The following is a 16,733-nucleotide window of genomic DNA, read 5'->3' on the forward strand; positions in this document are numbered from 1 at the left end:
TTTCGGTGAATTCTACCAGTGATGAAGCCATGCTATGGAGTTCCTTAGAGACCTGGAAATTAGGTGACACTGTCTGTCTCCAGGAAGGTTAAAATGAAGAGTCCGACAGCCCACAGGGAGGATCCTATGGATGGGGCTGGAAGGTCCCTGAGGTCACAGTCCCCGACTCTGGCTCAAGTCAGAGGGTGCGACCCCTGTCTCTCAGATATAGGAAGGGTCTGGGCACAAGGGCCAACAAGGTGCTGTCAGCTCGCCCAGGCTGCCAGTCAATGAGCCCGTCACCGGATCTCAGTCTAGCCTGTGGTCTCGCGCATGGCCACGCCGAGAGGCTGGCAGAGAAAAGCAGGAGTGGTGAGTATAGCCCGAGGCTGGGAGTTTTCACTGCCCCACTCTGCAGAGGCACCACATCTTCTGCCTCTTGGGGACAGAGACGTACACCCGTTTGTCTAGCCTTCAGCTCCAGTTCCCCCCTTTTTGTCAAAGAACTGTCTTATGTTGGAGCTGTAAGCGAGCATTGCATTTGGCTACCTCCAGCCAGTTGGTCTTGTCACCTGCACTGAATTACCTACCAGCAGGGGCCTCCCTGCCAAACCTGGTGTGTCTTCATAAGCTAATGCTATTTCTGCATCCACGTAGCCATACCCAGGGGCCAACGGGGTGGTCGTGCCTTTCACGCCTCTTGTTGTTCAACCCTGTGAACTAGAGAGGCTGCAAATGCTTGCATTTTTTTTTTTTTTGGCCTAAAGGAAATTAAACACATATATCTATATGGGAATATAGATATATAATGGTTTATGGGGGAAAACATTTGTGCAGCATAAAAATCTAACTATCATTATCAAGTTCAAGGTGCAGATCTTGACACATTTGGCTGTCTGTCCATGAGGATCGCTTAAAAAAAATGCAAGCCATGGGTCCCCACGTCTCTCCACCCCCATTAAAGCAAAGACCACACGAAAATGTGGAATCTACTTGGTTGGAGATGATCATTTCCGTGGGCTTTTCAGGTTTATTTTACTTTCTGTTATTAGTACTGGTTCTCTTTCTCTCATACCAGAGATGTGCCTGGTTAGAGAAATGGTCTTGATTAACATTTCCAAGCCGACAGCTCTCCCAAGTACCTGAACCGAAGGAATTCAGTGCACCTACTCAGAGGAGAGGGGCGCGTCCCTCTTGATGTACTAACTGGCCAGGTTGTGTTTCTCTAAACCAAACAAACCAAATGCTAACTTACCAACTTCTGTAGGTTTCACTGAATACAGCTGCATGGAATGCTATTACTGTTTGCAATGCAACCTGATTTAAAAACATTGCATTTCTCTTTAATCCAAAGGGGACTAGCAGGTTTATTGTGTTTGCATGTGCTTTCCCCCTAGACTCTGGCTGCCCTAACAAGAAATTCAATAAATCTACTTCCAAACCATCTTGCACAAGCTTTGCATGTCCAGTCGGGGCCTGAGGAAATTAACAAGCGAATAGAACATACCATCGACTTGCGGAGTGGCGATAAATTGAGAAGAGAGCATATCAAGCCATTCTCACTGATGTTTAAAGACTCCAGCCTGGAGCACAAGGTAGAGCTGGGTCTGCACAGCGGCTCTTTTTCTGAAGTCAATTGTCATAAATGTTCGTGGGGCCAGAGAGAGGGCCAGGGGCTGCGGTGTCGGTCGGTGTGTCTGTGGTTTGTCTGTCTGGTTTGGTTTGGTGCTGTCTTTTCTTTTTCTGTTTGAAATTCATGAGTAGACTGAAGGCCATGAAAGGAGTTGCTATTTAGATAAAGAAGGAAAAGATAAGGGGAGGAACAAGGAGCCCTCACCCCCGGGAGCCTCCCAGGCCTGCCTTTCACTTTGACGTCATTAGCCCAAGTGACGTTGGCACTCACTTGCCTCTGCTTTTAGGTTAATTCTCATGAGTAGCAACCACTGTAACATAATACATGAAGGCACCGAATAACTTCAGGCAAGCACTGCTGTCTTACTTAGATTGCAGGGGACATGCATTCTCCCAGTTGTCTGCTGGTCCCCTGATGCAGACATAATAGGAAGAAGATGAGCTGTGGATTCAGAGTTGGGTTTGAATGCCACCTCTGCTACTTCTTTGTTCTGTGGCCTTTGAAAAGTGGGGTAGCCTCTCTGGGCATGAGCTGTACAGTGGGATAATGAACGTGCCTCCCTCACAGGTTAGTATGGAAGGTTCCAAGCAATGCCTTGAGTAGGTGAAGTGTCCAAAAATGGCACCATCACCACATTGATGGTGACTTCCTCTGATGCCCTTTTCTCTCCCAGCTCTAAACTGTAAAGAGCTGTGGGGAGGTGGGTATGGTCCCAGCTGAACAGGGCTGCTCCTTGCCCTGACGGAAGCTGGCAGACCTTCCTTGACTGAGCACAGGAGGTCTGGTGCTGTAGGAGCCTCTGGCAAGAACAGCAAGGAATTTGCAAGCAAACTTCAGGATTTTGATGTGACCCTCTGCAAAGCTCCAGGGAGCAATCTTTGGTGAGTTTGCCCAGTTTCCTGGGTGACTCTGCATTCCTCAATGTGAGGAATGCACACTTCCGTGACCATGCACCATTCCCAGTGAGTGTCTGACAACCACCCAAGGCTGCAAACTCCAAAATTAATATCTTCACATGCCGTTCGCAATGGGAAATGTATTGTGTCTGTATGCCAACAAAACCAAAGGAGAGGGAACATTCTGCTTTACTCTACCTCCCCTCTGCCAAATGCCAGGTGGGCTTTTCTGATTTGTAATATAATTGGGGGCTTAAGGTCCAAATTAACTGCATTTTCTTCCCTGGTTGCTGCATTGAAGGAGTTAGGAAGAGCAGGGTGGTCTTGCGAAGAATCTTCTCAATTAGCCCATGTAAATGCCGGTGTCCAGAGCTGCACCAAACCCTTGTATTCATTCTTGGTAAAGATGTACTTGATTCACTAATGACCTGACCTCTGCAAACCTAATTTCTATTTCTAATTTTTTTATTAAATAGCGTCCACATCTCATCTGCAGGGACCTAGTGCTGGAGCAGGAATGGACCTGGGAGGCACAGGGTGTCTGAGGGTGACTTCTGTGACAGGGGAGGTTCTTCCAGGAGAGGCAAAGGGCAGGAATGCCCCACCACAGTCCAGCCTTGTGCCATGTAGCGTGTGGTCTTCATTGCATGGGGTCCCCGGGGTAAGGGCAATGGGGCACATCAGAAAATGTTCATCCCCCCATCTCACAGAGACACCCCTCACTGATGCTTGCTCGGGGACCCTCTCTAGGGGCTGCATTACGGCTGAGAGGGGATATATATTAAGTAACAATTATTGGGTGTTTCCCAAATGCCATATACTCGTCTAAGCTGTTTGCACAAATAGACCAACAATGAAGAGCATGGATTAAATGTTACTATGAGCCTCATTTTCTACTTGATGAAATAGAGAGACAGGGAAATGACCAAGAAATGCCCAAACTCGAACTGTCAGTACAGGGGCTGTGACCTAAGGCCACAGTGACCCTCAAAACCAGTATCTTGTCTCTCCCTGGAGCCCGGGGACTTGCCCTCCCAGGCCCTTGTATAAGAAGACTGTCCTGTGTTATCTTCATCCTTTCCTCTTAGAACCTTGGATGGGGTACGAGGCCAGGAGCAGGGGTTGGAGGGCGAGATTGAATAGGAAAGGGTCCTAGGGCCTTAACAAAACAGAGCAGGCCTTTCAAATCCACCGGATTCGGTGCCTCGTGTTTATATATGTCAGTTTACTGCATCCTCAGAAAAACATTACTATCCCACTTACAAAAGGGAAAACGAGCCTCTTAGAGGTCAAGTAGAGGTCACCAACCTCAGAACCCCACTGCCATACTTAATGGACTCTGAGCTGCCACCACCCCGGAGCTGTCCCATCTACTACACAGCACGGAGAAAGATAAATCGCCCAGCATGGGGAGTTGGGTGATTTATCCCCTGCCCCTCCCACCCACAGTAAACTGGGCTTATACCTCCAGGGTAAGGATGGACAGGAAAAAAACCTACCCAGCAGACAAGGAAAGTGGGAAAACCCACATTCCTATACCCTAGAATTGGTTAGATGGGAAAAAAAGAGCTCTCCAAGAAGTTAAAATCCAAAAGGCAATCTGCATAGGTTTGCTGCCTGAGTTCACACTCTGAATGTGGTCTTAAAAAGCACCTCAGGCAGAGAATGTATATATAAAGCAGTCCCTGGTTGACACTGCCCCCTGCTGACCAGCGGGAGCAATCGCAGACCTCCCTGGCAGAACTCAGAGATTTTAAGACTCCATTGATGACAGTAAGACCCAAAATGTGAAGGCGGGTTAAGTATCTTAGAGTTGGTGAAATGTAAACAGTATTTGTGACACCAAAACCTTGAACCACTGCTCTATCCTGCTTTTGGGGAGCAACTTTGCACCATAACAGCGTTTTCTGAAAGGAAAAGTAGAAATGGCAATGACCTCACCCTGGGGAGGTTTGTGGGGAACAAAAGGCTTGACTGTTTCAACAATAAAAGGTGTGTAACTAAGGGATATATAACTTTATTGTCTCCACAGTAAAAGGATATGTAACTAATAAAACTCTCCAGCTTTATTAGCGAGCTGTCATTCAGACCTTTCCTGACCACGTGCAACTGGCACACCTACCGGCAGCGTGTGCAACAGGCCTTTCGTGTCCCCCCGTGCTGCTTGAACACTTGTTGGGTGAATGGGGACTGACATCAGGGAGACTATTCGAGGAGACTGCCTCGCCCTGTAGCTGGTCTCAGGGTATCATTTTAGAGAACTCTAAGCCAAAGCACACAGGTCAGTTTTGAGCTGATTCTAAGAAGCAGTGCTTCAGGAGAGAAGAGTATAAAGTTCCACATATTCCCTGCCATGTCATTTCAAAGTCACACACTCACACATACATACATATATACACATGCACGCTACACATAGACATGCATACACATACACACATACGCACATGTACACATACATAAACCTACATGAATACACATTCCTACACTTATACATGCATACACATATACATATTCATACATATATATACGTGCACACGTGTACACATACATACACTAATGCACACACCTACATATGTATACATTCATACACATGCATTCATACATACACACATATATCTATCTACACATGCACATATACACACATACACACACACACACATACACACAGAGACATCTTTTGAGTTAAGCTTCAGAAAAGTGCACTCACAACTCGGGCAGCTTAGCCACATCTGGGCAGCACATTTCCCCACCTCTGTTCCCCGGGTCCCGCATCTGTGGGCTGGGAGGGTTGAACTTCCCATCTTTCAGCCATCAGTGCTGTGAGCCTGTGAATTCCCTACGACCACAGTGACCATGTGTTGTGGTCTGCCTGAGACGGTCCTGGTTTACATCTATTTTCTCAATATAACTTTCAGCAGCACCGCCTTTCAGGCTCACAAATCACCCAGTGTGGGTGACAACTCGTGTGACCCAGGTCTCAGGCCTCGGTCAGGTCAGAATTAGTGGTTCTCACCATCTTCATGTCCCAGCAACCATACGAGGACTTTCTGGGTAGACTCTTGGATGAGGGAGGGGACCTAATCCAATCACCAAAGTCCCCTCCAGGGCCCCCCAGATTTTCCAGAAGGATCCACGGCCCTCCTTCAGCATCAGGCTGAGTATTTCCTAAGGGAGCTTACAGTTCTCAGGGGCAAACAAAAATTAGAACTATGGTGAAGAGATGTAGGAAACAAGACATATTTTTCAAATATTGTCAATCATATTGGACTTTTTCTTTTATTATATGACTTATTTATTAGTAAAAAAAAATACATTTTCATTACTGAAAGCTTATACCAAACATATAAGGCAAAATGATGAAAATAATATGTTGTGATCCTACAACCCAGGATAACTACCCTCTGTTAGCATTCTGGCATCTGCATGCTGGTCTTTCATGAGTGTGGTTCTGTGTACTTACCTTTGCTATTGGTTTTACTAAGTGGGGCCATCTTATACATATGCTTTGTACCATAGTGTTAAACATTCTTTGCTTGAGCTTTTCCCCACATTACTAGGTTACAAGGAAATTACTTTGTAACTGCACACTATTCCATTCCATGTTTTAACCATTTTGGGCTTTTTTTCCCCTCAATTTTTCACTATTATAATTTATAAACTACATGGTGATGGCCATTGTCATATTGAAATCATACATCCATGCTTAATTGCTTTCTTAGGATAAATTCCTAAAAATGAGAGCAAGAGAATGCACATTTATAAATATTCTATGTGCATTCTGAAATTGCCCCCCAAAATGTGCCTATTCTTTTTAAAAATCACCAACTTGATAAGAGACAAGCAGCATCTTCCTGTCATGTTTTAAAATTATTATTGAGGTTGATGTCTTTCTGTATATGTTTTTTTAAATATAGTTTTTAAATATGTTTTTATTGATTTCAGAGAGAGGGAGGGAGAGAGATAGAAGCATCAACGGTGACAAAGAATCATCAATTGACTGCCTCTGTACCCGCCCTACTGGGGATTGAGCCTGCAACCTAGGCATGTGCCCTAACCAGGAATCAAACCGTGACCTCCTGGTTCATGGGTCAATCGACACTCAACCACTGAGACACACTGGCTGGACTGTCTTTTTTTTATGTTTTGGTCTTTATATTTCTTCTTTTGTGATCTGCACATCTGTCTTAACTGCCATCTTTCAGTGTGCTCACCTCTGTCTTACTGATTTGCAAGTATTCTTTATATAGTGGAGAACTTAACCCCAGGACACTTAGAAGAAGGTGATGTTTCTGTCTCTGGTCCTCTTTTCTCTTCTAGGGCAAGGCTCTGAATGAAGGTTAGGATGAGGAAGATGATTATTATTACTTAAAACCAACCCCAAACCTTTAGTGCCTTAAGAGAGCTTACTATCATAGAAACACGTATTTGGAGTGACTTCATTCAACTTAGTGTTGAATTCTGTCGTCCTGAGTCCCTGGCCACCTTTCTCTGTCCTGGGCTGCACGTCACTTCCTCCTGCCCTCTGAGGAACACAGGACTAGCTGTCACTCCCATGGCCTCACCAGGCTTGGGGATCGGACCAGTCAAGGAAGGAAGAGTCCTCCTGCCAAGGATGGGAGGTTTGGGGAGGGGGAGCTGGAAGAGTGGTGGGTTGGAAGCTTTATAAAGTTCTGCTTGGGATTCTCCTATGTCAGTCAACCATCCTTCCATCCCCCCCCCGCCCCCACCCCCCCCCCCCACACACACACACTACCACCCCACCCCCAAGGCACAGCACAGCATAAGGAAATATATTGCCATTAAGGGTCTTCTTTTATCCCTGGGGTGAGATCCTTCCAGCCTCACACTTCTGGGGCTCTCCATCTTATACATGTTAATGTGTTTCTTTGTGAGTCTACCAAACATGAGGCAATCCACGTTTGTGCAAAAGCGAGTTACTCAGAAAGAAGTATGCCGTGAGGGATTTCCTCAGGCACACCTGTCACTCATAGAACCGCTCTGGTAACGACTCTGGCTAGACACTAGACACTAAGCTAGGGAAGACAGTCTATTTCAAAATACGAAATTATTCCTTTGCATTTTTATTGCAATTATGCCTTTTACCCAAATGGTCCAATTTAAGGAGGTTCTAGCCATTGCCGCACTACGGTAATGCGTGAATTCACAATAGAATGAGGTTAACTTCCCTCATTTACTCATGAAAAATGAGCAGATTGTCCCTGTTGAGATTCTTCTTTAATTTAACAAACATATTAATTTATGCTAATGAAAGACATGCTAGGAAATTACCTCTCGCAATCTAGATTTATCCAAAGATGAAATGGGTTCTCAAGTGAGTGGTTGATTTCCCCTATCATTGGAAATCTGCAGGCAGGAGCTAACGGCTCATTTCTGTGAGATTTTACTGAGTGAAATCGGCATTAAGAAGGGTTAGACCAAGGTAACAAATACAATCCACTCCACCCATAAAATTCTGTAAGCTCACATGCACACTTGGACAAAAGTATGGCTGCAGGTGGCAGCATTAACAAGATAACTGCTTTGGCTAGAAGCATCCCTACATCTTGTGGAGTTGTAAGTCCTCTGTACCTCCTAGGCCCGTGGTCAGCAAACCGCGGCTCGCGAGCCACATGCGGCTCTTTGGCCCCTTCAGTGTGGCTCTTCCACAAAATACCGGCTCTTCCACAAAATACCGACTTTTGCGCATGGGCCACAAAGTTTCAATCGCACTGTATGTGCACGCTCGCATGTGGTATTTAGTGGAAGAGACACACTGAAGGGGCCAAAGAGCCGCATGTGGCTCGTGAGCCACGGTTTGCCGACCACGGTCCTAGGCGAAGGGGAGAACCTAGGCATGGAGGGTGATTTTCCTCCCACACACCTACCAAGATGTCCTGGGTTGTCTTAGACACAGAAGCACAGAAGACTAGAAACTCTGTCCATCAACTCTGTAGGTTGGCTCCCCTGGCCATCCCTCTGTGGGTAAAGAATCCAGACGGGCTTTTCCTTGTGTCATCAAACCTGTGTTCCTGGCTTCCTTGTGACAGATCCATGAACCCATAGATCCTCAAGGCTCTGATGTCATCTCTGAAGATGCCTTCTAAGAGCATCCATGGCCAACATCCCCTCTTACTTCCTTGGAAGGGAACCCTACTGTCAATCTAATCAAGTCAGAAACTTTCGTAAACCACATCACTGAAATATGTCACGATACACTATTGTGTGCCCAGTGAAGAAAATGACCTGTCCTTGAAAATAGCAAGATAGCAGCAGGTGGAGCAGCCAAGGAGACCTCAGGCTGGGGAACAAACTCTCAGGATTCCCTACTTATAATCTGTAAAGTCCTGGTTGAGTTACTGAATTATCCTAACCCTCAATTTCATTATCTGCAAAATGGGGATATGATAAATAGGATCTCCCTCAAAGTGTTGTCATAATTAAATGAGATCATCCATGTAAAGCATGGAGCATAGTGCCTCCTTGCAGTGGGTGCATAATGCGTGAATAAACAATAGAACAGAGGTTAAATTCCCTAATTATCCATTGTTATCACTCAAACTTTTCATGTTACATTTTGGCCAGTTCCTGAAAACCCTAGAGATTCTAAAATAATAATCAAATTCTAATCTACGCTCTCAAAGGAAGCCGTTGTAATTGATGCCAAGTGCCATGCGCTTTTAATTGGTCTGAACCCCATTTACACCTGGATCAGGTACTGCTCACAGGGAGACACTGACAGGGGAAATCTGGAGGCAAAGCAAGTCTTCCCACTTTGTCTTCCCCAGCTTGCCATGGGAAGAAAATGAAAAACATAAGATCTGATGCAACTGTAGATTGGACGCATAATGATCATGTAACATTTTGAAAGTCATCAGTAAGAAAAATTTAAAGGAGTCAGAGACTCAGGTATCTATAAGGACCTCTCATGGGGAGAATGGGCCAATAATGGAAAGAACGCTTTGCAAAGGAGTGAGCTCTCAGGCACTGGGAGTGTTCAAGTTGAGGGTGTTCCAAGCCCTAGGACATCCTGCCCCAGCTCTGAGGAGAGAAGCCCACTTCCTCCACCAAAGCAGAGAAGGTCACCTGGAGATATCAGTACGCATTCGAGTCCATATCAGGGGCGTTATGGAAAGGATTCCTGAAGGCAGAGGCCCATTGCAACTGCAAGATGCTGTGACAGTGATAGTAATGAGTTAATGACAATGACAATGATGATGATGATAATGATAATGATGAAGATAAAGAAAAGGAGGAAGAGAGGGATTAAGTACACTAAAAAGTATTGTTTTAAAATTTTCAAGATCAAATCTATATAGCCAAACCAGTTTGAAATTAATCAGTCAGCCAACAAAGAATAATTCCATCTTGTGCAATTCGTTGTTAAGAGGAATTGAGACATGTATCTTCCTTTGAATTCACTGCTCTGTGGCTAACTCCTTTATTTTCAAGCTGGTGTGTGTGGGTCTCTATGATTGTGCCCCTTTCATTGAAAGCACTTTTGTGATTATCAGTAGCATGGATTTTCTATGGCATTGCCAGGAGTCACAATGGCTTACACTGATTCTTCGGAGCATGTTCTGGTTCTCTCTGGATACCAAGCAAGCTATCCGAACATGGGCAGAGGCCTGAGGTCTGGGGAGTGAAAAAGCATTGCCCAGCCCCCTCTGAGCAGTGAGCTCCACGGAGCTCACCAGCTGCAGACCACTGCCCTCCCTGAATCTTAGCCGTGACAGTGAGCAGCAATTTTGATCTGAAACCCAGACCACACCAAGAAGCAGGCAAGAGAACAAAAATCATGTAACTGTTGGCTATGACCACCGTACCACCAAGAGGTATGGTTTCTTCGGCATGACCACCAAGAGAAGGTGATGGTCACCTCTCTGTTGGGGGCAGAGAATGAGCTCACAACAGTGAGAGCTCAATGTCCTGGCTTCCTTCATAAAGCAACTCTGTGAAATTCAAATCAGGGGTTACAAGGTTCTAAAGCCAAGCTTAGCTTCCCGCCCCCTCCCTCTATTGCCCCCCCTCCCCCGCTGAACATGATCTGTATGCTGTGTGATCCATGGCAAGTTACTAGGCCTCTCTGGCATGAAGGTACTAGTAAAAGGAGAAGCTTGGTTTAGGCCAATTCCAAGGTCTTTTTCTGGGTTAAAAACTACTTTCCACCCTAACCAGTTTGGCTCAGTGGATAGAGTGTCGGCCTGTGGACTGAAGGGTCCCAGGTTCGATTCTGGTCAAGGGCATGTACCTTGGTTGTGGGCACATCCCCAGTAGGGGGTGTGCAAGAGGCAGCTGATCAATGTTTCTAACTCTCTATCCCTCTCCCTTCCTCTCTGTAAAAAAAAATCAATAAAATATATTTTTAAAAAACTACAAAAAAACAAACTCCTTTCCTCTCTCTGAGGGGGCTGGATTATTCTTCCATTTAATGACTCCAAGGTGAATCTGGAAACCAGGCAGGACTTGGCCATTGAGCGCCGACCTTCCAGAAGCTTTTAAGGCTGGGTAATGAGATTACCGAGTTCTCTGGATAATCAAAATCAAGTCAGCGCTGTTCCCCGGGGCTGCCTGCAGCAGACACAGAGGGCATCCAGCTTACGGGTCCATCAGTCTTGGTTTCTCTCGCGTGAAATGAAAGGGCTGCCCTTTTTCCATTTAAATGTAAGTTAATTTTTAAAAAACGGATCCTCAATGCAATTTTTTTTAGCAAAAGAAAATAATGACAAGAAAGTTATAAGCCAAAATGTTAATAAGTGCTATTTCTGGGGTACTGAAAGTATAAGTATTTTTGCGCATATGTTTTTCTATATTTTCCAACACTGGGTAATTGTATAATTACTCTGCAGTCAAGAAAAAAAAGGTTACTTTTAGAAACAAACCAATAAACTATCAAAGCTACTATTGAAAAAAAATTTTTTTTAAATAAGGAAGTTGCAAAGGATTGAAAAAAATAAAGGGCTGTCTTTGCTGGGGGTCTCTGAGGCTACTTTCTGTTCTAAGAGCCTGTGGATTTATTTTATGAAATAGTTTTATGAACAATGAGGCAGAAAGACTCTCTCTGGGTAACACATTTCCCCTGTGTCCCCAAACCAAACAAGAAATCGAGCAAGATCCTTAAGGGACTTAAGTTTGCTCATGAAGGAAGTCAGTGTGAATTTGATTTGCTAAATATATGGGTGTGTGCTCTTCTGTTTGGTTAAAATGATGCTAGTTTGGTGGGAGAAGAAAGGGACAAGCTCAAGCCAAGTCCCCCTCCCAGGCCCTGTGCCTGGGAAGGAATTTATTTCCTCCTGAGCTCTCAGCGAGAGGCTGGTGGGAGGGGGGAGACAATCCTCGGTGAAGGGTTTCCTAAGAGATGGATTCCTCTTAATTTTTTAAAAAAATCTTTATTGCTTTGTCTCTTCTTGCTGTTTCCCCCGCCCCAACTCCAAACACTGGTGAAACTGAACTCTTGCAAACACCCAACTGTGCTAGAAAGTAATTTCTCCTTCTTTTTTGATCACAGTATTCTCAAATGAGGGACGAAGTGTTCAAGTCAAACTTGGTGTGTGCGTTCATCGTTCTTCTGTTTATCACGGCAATACAGAGCTTGCTTCCTTCTTCAAGGTAAATGCGCAAGGACACAGTGGGCAGGGGAGAGCTCTTCTCGAGCCTATGGTCCCTGGCCTGGGCCAGCCAGCCGACCTTTGCAAGGGGTCAGAATTTAAAATCCCGGGATCCAGGACGCATGGGTGGCGATATCAGTGTCTCTTCTGTGGTCTTCCTCTGCTTATAAGCTCATCCTTCTGCCAAGGCCAGAGGCCCTCCCCCGATCTTAACAAACACAAGGACCGAAATCCACATAGGCCTCCCTCTTATGTGACATCACCCATGAAGGCAGCAAGTGAGTATAACAGCTCGATCGGTTTTCTCATCTATAAAAGGGGAATAACAGTGCCAATGTCCCAGGGCTGATGTCCGAACTTAATGAGCCATTTGATCAATTCTGGCCCCACTCCCCTTTCTGGGCCATAGTTTCCATCCATCGAAATGCTAAGAATGCCTTCCTCACAGGGTTGCTAATAGGATCAAGGGAGCCTTGGCCTCCTAGGCTCTTTGCAGGTTCTAAAGGGTGTGTCACGGATCAGTACTACCTGGGTCTCTGTTTCCCACTGCACCACAACAGCTATTGGATGTCCACTCATCCCCACCGATGCCTGCCTCCCCAGCAAACATCCGATCGTGATACTAACCCAGGCCTGTTTACAGACAGACTGCAGAGAGCAATTAGAACACCGTGTCGAGGAAGGATTGGACAGAGCTGCTTGCACATCCCTTGTCATTCCTTTTCAGACTCAGTTTCAGAAATGAAAGGTTTCCTCACCTCTTCCGTACACCACCCATGCAAAAGCAAACTCGGGGCCCCTGGGTGCCTGAGGAGCTCTATGATTAGATAAAAATTACACCCTGGCGTTACCATGTTTTTGTGTAGATATGAATGGATGCCGAGGAGCTGTGGCAGGGACCTCCAGAGGCATTTAACATGCAATGCTAGTGCCTCGAGTAGGAAGCCTCTCTTGTCACTAATCCTCTTCCCATAGATCCTGAAACCGTCTTTGGTTTCCTGAATTTCACCATGAACAGAGACACAGAATAACCTTTCTTTGAGTTCTTATGTGCAAACCATTTCACTGCATGACTACTTTAGCAGGTGAACCTCCTTTAAGAGGTGAGCTTAAAAAACCCCAGTTTTGCACCTTGAAAACTTATACTCAGAAGAGTGAGTTACCCTGCCTAAGGCTTAGCTCTTGCTGCGGGACCATATACCTGCCTCTCACCTCCTGTCTTAGTCAGTTCAGGCTGTTATTTTAAAAAATGCCACAGACTGGGCAGCTTATAAACACTAGAAATTTGTTTCTCACAATCTGGAGGCTGGAAGTCCAAGGTCAAGTGCTGTGCTGGCTGATCCAGTGTCTGGTGAGGTCTCTCTTCCTGGTTCACACAGAGCTACCTGCATCTTCCACTTGCTCGTGGCAGAATGGACGAGGGAGCTCTCCTTTTAAGGGCACTAACCCCATTGCTGAGGGCTCCACCTTCATGACCTAATCACCTCTCAAAGGCCTCAACTTAAACACCATCACACTGGGCTACAGGATTCAACATATCAGCTTTGGGGAACACAAACATTCAGTCTGTAGCATCTCCCTTTCCTTTATCCAGAAAGCCCAGCAGGAAGTGCTGATCGCTTAAAACTCTGTTAGGGACTCACTCAGGTGGTTCTCTAGGCAAATACAGCCCACGGCCCTCCAGTACACCTGACACCCCACCAAAGTATACACGAAAGCACAATAGCTACGTGGGCAACAAACATCCGCTTCATAAAGTCCCAAGACAGCGCTGGCTTTGCTGAAGCAGAGCGATGGTGAAAGCTGGAACACAGAATGTGTTACAATCAGGAGAGGAAAGCACATGGTGTTTGCTCTGAATCTCTCAGCTCGATCTCTGCCTCTCCATTCTCCCCTCCAACTCCAGTGTGGGGTCTCCCTGCTGTGATGGTGGGAAAGGTCAATGCAAGGCACCCCCGCCCACCCACCCCAATGCCAACGAATGAAGGGGATGGGACTTCCTGGGGCGACCTGAGTTCCCTGCCTGGGGAGAGATGGCAAAGAGAAGAGATAACCAGACTTCTTCCCACAGGGGAGGTCAAGGCTGTGGCTTCCAGGCCCTCCCAGTGAGTCTAGGTCACAGTGGTCGGCAAACTGCGGCTCGCGAGCCACATGCGGCTCTTCGGCCCCTTGAGTGTGGCTCTTCCTAAGCCTTAGGAGTACCCTAATTAAGTTAATAACAATGTACCTACCTATATAGTTTAAGTTTAAAAAGTTTGGCTCTCAAAAGAAATCTCAATCGTTGTACTGTTGATATTTGGCTCTGTTGACTAATGAGTTTGCCGACCACTGGCCTAGGAGGAGGAGGGGACCTGCGTCTGAATTCACATGCACACTGACATTTAACAGCGACCTTGTCTTTCAGGAGGAAGGAGGGGGCAGCAGGGGGGTAGCCAGAGGGGCTGGGAGGGTGGGTGGAACTCTTCCCCTGAAGGCTGGTGAGGGGAGGAACAGCCTCAGCTCCCCACTGGAAGCTCCATCAGTGAGTGTTTATTGAGCACCGTCCATGTTCTCAGCCCTATGCCAGGGGTCGGGGAAGAATCCAGAGAAAAGCTGAAGCTTGGAGGCCGCGCAGGCATTCCCCCAGGAGAGGGAGCCCCAGCGCACTGGGGGAAAGCAGGCAGACTGCGCTCAGCACGGAGGGCCTGGGCTTGACTGTTGCCTATGGATGGGAAGGGGAGGGGCAGAGAGATGAGAGAGAGACAGAGAGGAAAGGCAGCCCACAGAGATTTCAGATGCTGGAGCTGGAGGTCACAGAACTGGGCAGCTCTCTAGCCACCTTTGCCTGGTTGGCTTAACACAAGATGTTCATATTCTCCGTGGCTTCCTCACATGATGAGACACAATAGCCTTGGACGTCCTCTCCCCTGGGATGGCCTGACACAGCGATCCGCCGGCTTTCTCCTTCATCGCCTCCCCCTGGGGCCCAGGACGAATGGTGTGTTACCAGCGGGTTTGGGGGAATTTCCCATCTGCCTGGAGCCCTCTGGGAACCCACTGCCGCAAAGACCTTCCATTCTTACCTAAAACTCCTGCAGATTCCCTGCCAGGGTAGTCCAAATATCAAAACTGTGCCGTATTTAAAAAGAATGAAAAGAACAAAACCTCCCACAGGGAGAGCTGGGCTGGAGCCACACTTCCCAGCCTCTCTGATGCTGGCCGGGCAGAGGCAGCTGAGGTCTGGCTACTCCCTCCTTGTAAAGGCCTTACCCCCGGTTGTCATGACGCCCTGTACCCCCACTACCCTGCCGTTTGGACCACATTCCCTAAGTTGCCTTTGCCACGGAGAGGAAGCAGTCAAAGACACCTCCAGAGATGGGGTTTTAGAGAAACTGAGTGGCTAGGAGCAGCCTGACACCCAGCAGAGGTACCCACTAGACAGGAACTGCCACGGCAAGAGCTTTGGTGAGAGCCTGAGCTCAGGATGTAGAGTTGGGAGTGATGTTGAAGCCTTGGGCAAGGATGTATTCACGTCTCAAGGACTGTACTCACGTCTCAACTGTATCCTCACCCACGTACTAAATGGCACACAGCACATGCCATGCAAAACTTGGTGATCACTCCCAAGCTGAGCAACTTGGACCAGGTGCCAGGTTCGGTTCTTGGCATCAGAGCAGATGGAGAGGGAACGTGTTTTATAAAACCCGCCTTGAAGGGGAAAGGGCATGTGGGTCCCCCCGACAGCCAGAGTTGTGAGGTAAGATCCCAGTGTCGTGTTGCCTTGGCAGCCGCTGGCCTAGTGAGAACGATGAATAACAAAGGAAGTGCAGAAATTGAGCAGCAGTGCGACATCAAGCCAAGTGGTTGATGTTCATTGCAAAGTTTCTCAATCAAAAGAATATGCTAAGAACAGATACAATAAGCCCGACTGGCATGACTTAGTGGCTGAGCGCTGACCTATGAACCAGGAAGTCAGGGTTGGATTTCCGGTCAGGGCACATGCTCGGGTTGCCCGCTCAATCCCGTGTGGGGTGTGCAGGAGGCAGCTAATTAATGATTCTCTCTCGTCACTGATGCTTCTATCTCTTCCCTGAAATCAATGAAAATATATTTTAAAAAAAGAATGGATACAATAAATGTTTCCTGCCATAGCGTGTTTCTAAAAACAAGTAGAGATTTAGAGGAAATATTGGAACCAAGGGTGGGAAGGGCAATCATGGATGTGACTGACAGCATCACCCAGCCAATGGGAAATAAGAGGATGGAAGCCACGTGACCCAGCTGTGTTTCCCTGCAGGGCTATGCCAATGGCCATCCAGTTCTCCATCCTGATCATGCTGCATGCGGCTCTGGTCCTCATCACCACGGCGGAGGATTACAAGTGTTTGCCACTCGTCCTGCGGAAGACTTGCTGCTGGATCAACGAGACCTATTTGGCCCGGAACGTCATCATCTTCGCATCCATCCTGATCAATTTCCTGGGCGCCATCCTCAATATCGTAAGCATCCCAGGCCCGCCCCACTCCAGTGTCCGGGATGCTCTCGGGGGCCCAGGGTTTGTGGAGCTGCTGCAGCGTCTTGCATTGCCTCCCTCCACATCAGTTACCTTCGTGCCTGGTCCAGCCCCAAGCTTAGGGACAG

The 16,733-nt window shown here is 47.0% G+C and overlaps 1 protein-coding gene across 2 annotated transcripts in view; it reads left to right on the forward strand.

The window, feature by feature from the left end:
• The window catches only part of ADCY8 (adenylate cyclase 8), a gene marked incomplete at its 5' end in the record, with an annotated part of 132,988 nt that overhangs the window by 82,648 nt on the left and 33,607 nt on the right, over positions 1-16,733 (forward strand). For both annotated transcript variants that reach the window (XM_081111302.1, XM_081111303.1), the window contains 3 exons: positions 1,377-1,574; positions 12,014-12,114; positions 16,390-16,591. In XM_081111302.1, coding sequence (XP_080967428.1) covers positions 1,377-1,574; positions 12,014-12,114; positions 16,390-16,591 — 501 coding nt within the window. The remainder of the gene's footprint in view (positions 1-1,376; positions 1,575-12,013; positions 12,115-16,389; positions 16,592-16,733) is intronic.

Source organism: Myotis nattereri, assembly GCF_964212035.1.
Source record: "Myotis nattereri genome assembly, chromosome: 17".
Classification (NCBI taxonomy): domain Eukaryota; kingdom Metazoa; phylum Chordata; class Mammalia; order Chiroptera; family Vespertilionidae; genus Myotis; species Myotis nattereri.